Below are 3,873 nucleotides of genomic sequence, written 5' to 3' on the forward strand. Positions count from 1 at the left end.
TACGTAGGGAAAAGCCTGTCGCAAGGGCGGGCTACGAGGGACGCAACTATGAGATGTAGAAAGAAGAGCATGTAGTAGTGCAAGGCTCCATCGTCGCAGTCGGCAGCGTCCGCAGGGTCGAGGTGGGGAAGGGTTTGGAGAGTCGCGAAACGGAATGAATGATACGTGGTCACCGCGCCCGGGCATGATCCAGGTTTAAGGGGCTACATCGATCGGATGGCATGGGGCACATGATGCGTGCTTGGTGGGAGAGATGCCAAAGTTGACAAAGCAATTGAAGCGGCGCCGGTACCCGCGAAAGCACGGGCCAAACCCGCAAGTAATATCAAGATGGATCCAAGACGGCGCACCCGGGCGTCCTCTGTTGCTATGGCGCGTAAACCGCTCCTATGGATAAGCGCCGATCAGAGGCGCCGGCCGGTGAATGTGGTGTCGGAAATGGCATCAAGATTGGAGGCTACTAGCGGCTGCTTAAAATAACCGGGCGGCAACGGCCGGCGATGGCCTGGACGTCCGTCTGGCCAGTCCCGTGCGCCGGCCCCCCCATGCGAAACGCCGTGTTGCCGCGCCCATAGCCCCACTCACCTGTTTCGGCGGCTGGATCTGAGATTGCAAAAGACGGAGGGAGACCGGACCTGAACACCAACCGGGCCGTGCGACGGCATCGCCTCCTAGACGCCGGGCCACATTCGCCCCGAGTCCAGGAGGCTCCACGTAAATAGATTCAAACAGATTTAGGCGAGCGCGACACTTGCGATGCTGCCGGCGGTATCACTGCAGACGGCATAAATGCAACGACCCTCCCTCGCTCTATTTGGCCTCATGTCGCAAGGCAAAAGTCCAAAGAAGCCAAAGCTCATAAGCAGCTCGTAGCAATCTACGTTCTTTCAAGCCAGGTTCTGCTATTAATTATCTCCGCGATTGATTGTCTCCGCAAGAGGCCAGTTCTATCATGACGCGCGGGAAGAGCAACAAAGACTTTCGTAAAGGCTTCGAGAACCGAAAGACCGGCATCTTCAAAAAGTCGGACACGTTCTACGGCTACTACAAAGCCAAAGTGGCGGTGCTGGTCATCGGTCATGACGGCCAACTCGAGGCCTACGAATCATAGCACGGCCTTATCCGAAGCTTAACGGCGTCCCCCGTCCCGCAAGAGAGCATCTTGGGGCCCGACAACTTTGAGACTGTCGCAGCCAGGCACGCCACAACGCCGGCACCTAGCAGTCCGCCTGCGGGGGCCGCCTCGGCTGACTTGGCCGCCAAGGCTGACTTGGCCGCCAAGGCTGTCGGGTCCCCCCCGTCATCTTACTTTACCTGTCTGTCGGGCAGTTCGAGCGACGGTGCGGAGCCCTATTCAAGCCTGGACAGAGAGCTATCTATGTCGCCTCAGGTGCCGCTGGCCACCATGTTAGTAAGCAGCTCGTTGTCCAGTGGCCCGTCGCCTAGTGGCAGCAACGGGAAGGGTGTTGAAAAAGCTACTGCTATTTCGTTCAACGACTACGACTTTGTCGATATGTCAGACAAATTATTCCCATCTATGTTTCTTAAAGGCGGGATACTGGCCACGACACGTGACTAGCAGCCTGAGACATTTCCTGCCATGAGCACGCCTTACGCTTAAGCCGAGGCTGCTGCACACGGTGCCGAGTCATTATATCGGAAACAAGCACTGCTTTCGTTGGCGAACCGCTGCTTTCAGGTGTAGATTTCTTCTTGCGCAAGCAGGGCACTTGCTCATCTGTGCGTTCCAGTGGGAGGTCACTTAGCCATGAAAGGGAGTTCTTGGAGTTCTATAGCGTATAGATGCGGATAATGTACACTATGCTCCCAATACAGTCTAATATGACAACACTCCACGACTCCCCCGTAGCTATGTAAGACACGAGCGATGGTGACATAGCGTGTTGGCCGACCACAAGTGTTGTATTATCTTGGAGCTTCTGCCATAAGTCATAACTGCCTCCATGTCCACATCGCTTGTGTCCGTCCGGATAGCTTTGAACTAGGTAGTCGATAAACGGTGAGACCACGGCAGGGCGCTGTGATCTTCGTTTGATCCCACACGCTCTCTGCCGGTTCCCGGCTGGCTGACAGCCCCACCTCAGAGCCAGGACGAAGCGCTAGTCGCGCGGCTGCCAGTTGTCAGTGTCCAAAGTTCGCTTCCGACAACATATCACCACGTAACAGCCGCTAATTCAAATTCAAAGTTAACAGTGGCCTGACGTAAAGACGTACATAACTGAATCTCATTGACAGCGAGCAGGCGCGTACCCGGAATTCGAGTATTAACCTCTCAGAAATGAATCGTCGAACCCCAAGTTCTTCATGTGAGATCAGACACATGGGCCAGGCTAGACCACTTATCCACGCTTACTTGACGGCATTCCAGTATAAGAGATGGAGCATGGCTCACTTCAGAAACAATTGGGACACACGTTCAGACGCGATCGACGCAACCACACCACGTCTAGCACCGTACAGCACACCACGATGAAGAAAACCTTCAACGTTGCAATCAGCTGCCCCTTGCCCGCTGAGGTGACGCTAGAGGATATCGAATAGGTGATCCAAAGCCTCGGCGGGACGTTCCACAAACGGGTCCTCCCAACGACTACCGTGTTATGCACCTCTGAGGATCAATATCGAGATTTGCATCATACTAGTTCCCAGTTGGAACAGCAAGGGGGGTCTATTGTCTCCTTCGACTAGCTCTAGGATTCATACGAAGCTGGTCGCTTTCTAGACCCCCTTGAATATAACGTTTCTCAAGAAAGACGGGTCCTGCGTGAGGAGAGTGAGGAAGAGAGTGAGGCAGAGATTAAGGAGGGCGAGGAAAAGTGCCTAGCAAGGGCCCCATGTCCGAGCTCCACATGCCCGGGTTGTGTATGCCCAGGCGTCAGTAGGGGGGGAGAGGAAGAGAGTGAGGAAGAGGGTGAGGGAGAAACCACAACTGCTTGATTCGATCTCCAGCGTCGACTTTGTCAACCGTGATTGGTTAGACGCCTGCTCGCAACAGGGGTCTCTAGTAGACGTTGGTCCGTACAGCCACGACAATCTGGACGAAGATACAGATGATCCGAGTGATAATTCTACGGGAAAAAGCAACTGATAGCGCACTCTTCATTTACCCTATTAGCTGAAGCATAGCTTCGATTACCGCTAGTCCGTTTGCCTTCCCTTAGTACCGACCTTTTGATGGAGGATTGCGCATGGAACTTGCGCTCTGATCCTGGAACCGTAGAAGATGATGACGAGAATCTATAAAATCTACTTGCAAAGGTATTCAATCACGTTATCAGACTCAAATTGGATCTGAACATCGACGGACATGAAACCTCCTTCGACGTGCCAGTATTCAATCCGACTGCCTTGGACATTCTAACAGCCATCCATGAAGTTCATATGGCGATGTTCAAGGGAAGCGGGTCTGTCACGAATACTGACTTATTCGAGGGCCTTGTAAGGCTGAAAGATAATGACTTTACGTAGGAAGTGCGTATTAGTGCTTGATAGATAGGGCCATTTGTATGTGCATGACCGACGGGCAGAATACATTTTCGGTATCGTTTGTAGCATAGCCAATCTTTGGAATATTCACTACCTACGTATATGAACAAGGTTGGGAGATCGTGCCCCGCGGTACGGCAACCACTTATAACACGATGAGAGACTTTCTCACTAGCCTGGCATTCGGGGGAGTAAGTTCATACTATCGGTCCTTAAAAGCATTACTTTTCCAGCCAAAGTGGTATGCTAACTAGCCTGTTTTGCTAATCTAAGGCTCTAGCAAAATACATCCGACAAGCGGAGAACAACACTGCGTTCGTGATTAGGAAGGAGATGCGCTGCCAATTATCCGATGCAAACCCATTA

At 52.8% G+C, this 3,873-nt stretch overlaps 1 protein-coding gene across 1 annotated transcript; it reads left to right on the top strand.

The window, feature by feature from the left end:
• Positions 1–952: 952 nt before the first annotated feature.
• Positions 953–1,579, top strand: VDBG_10107 (predicted protein; the record flags this gene model as incomplete). The annotated part of the gene is made up of 2 exons (XM_002999602.1): positions 953–1,076; positions 1,194–1,579. The coding sequence occupies 2 exons, from the start codon at positions 953–955 to the stop codon at positions 1,577–1,579; spliced, it is 510 nt and encodes a 169-aa protein (XP_002999648.1).
• Positions 1,580–3,873: the final 2,294 nt, after the last annotated feature.

Source organism: Verticillium alfalfae, genomic scaffold (assembly GCF_000150825.1).
Source record: "Verticillium alfalfae VaMs.102 supercont1.19 genomic scaffold, whole genome shotgun sequence".
Lineage (NCBI taxonomy): Eukaryota > Fungi > Ascomycota > Sordariomycetes > Glomerellales > Plectosphaerellaceae > Verticillium > Verticillium alfalfae.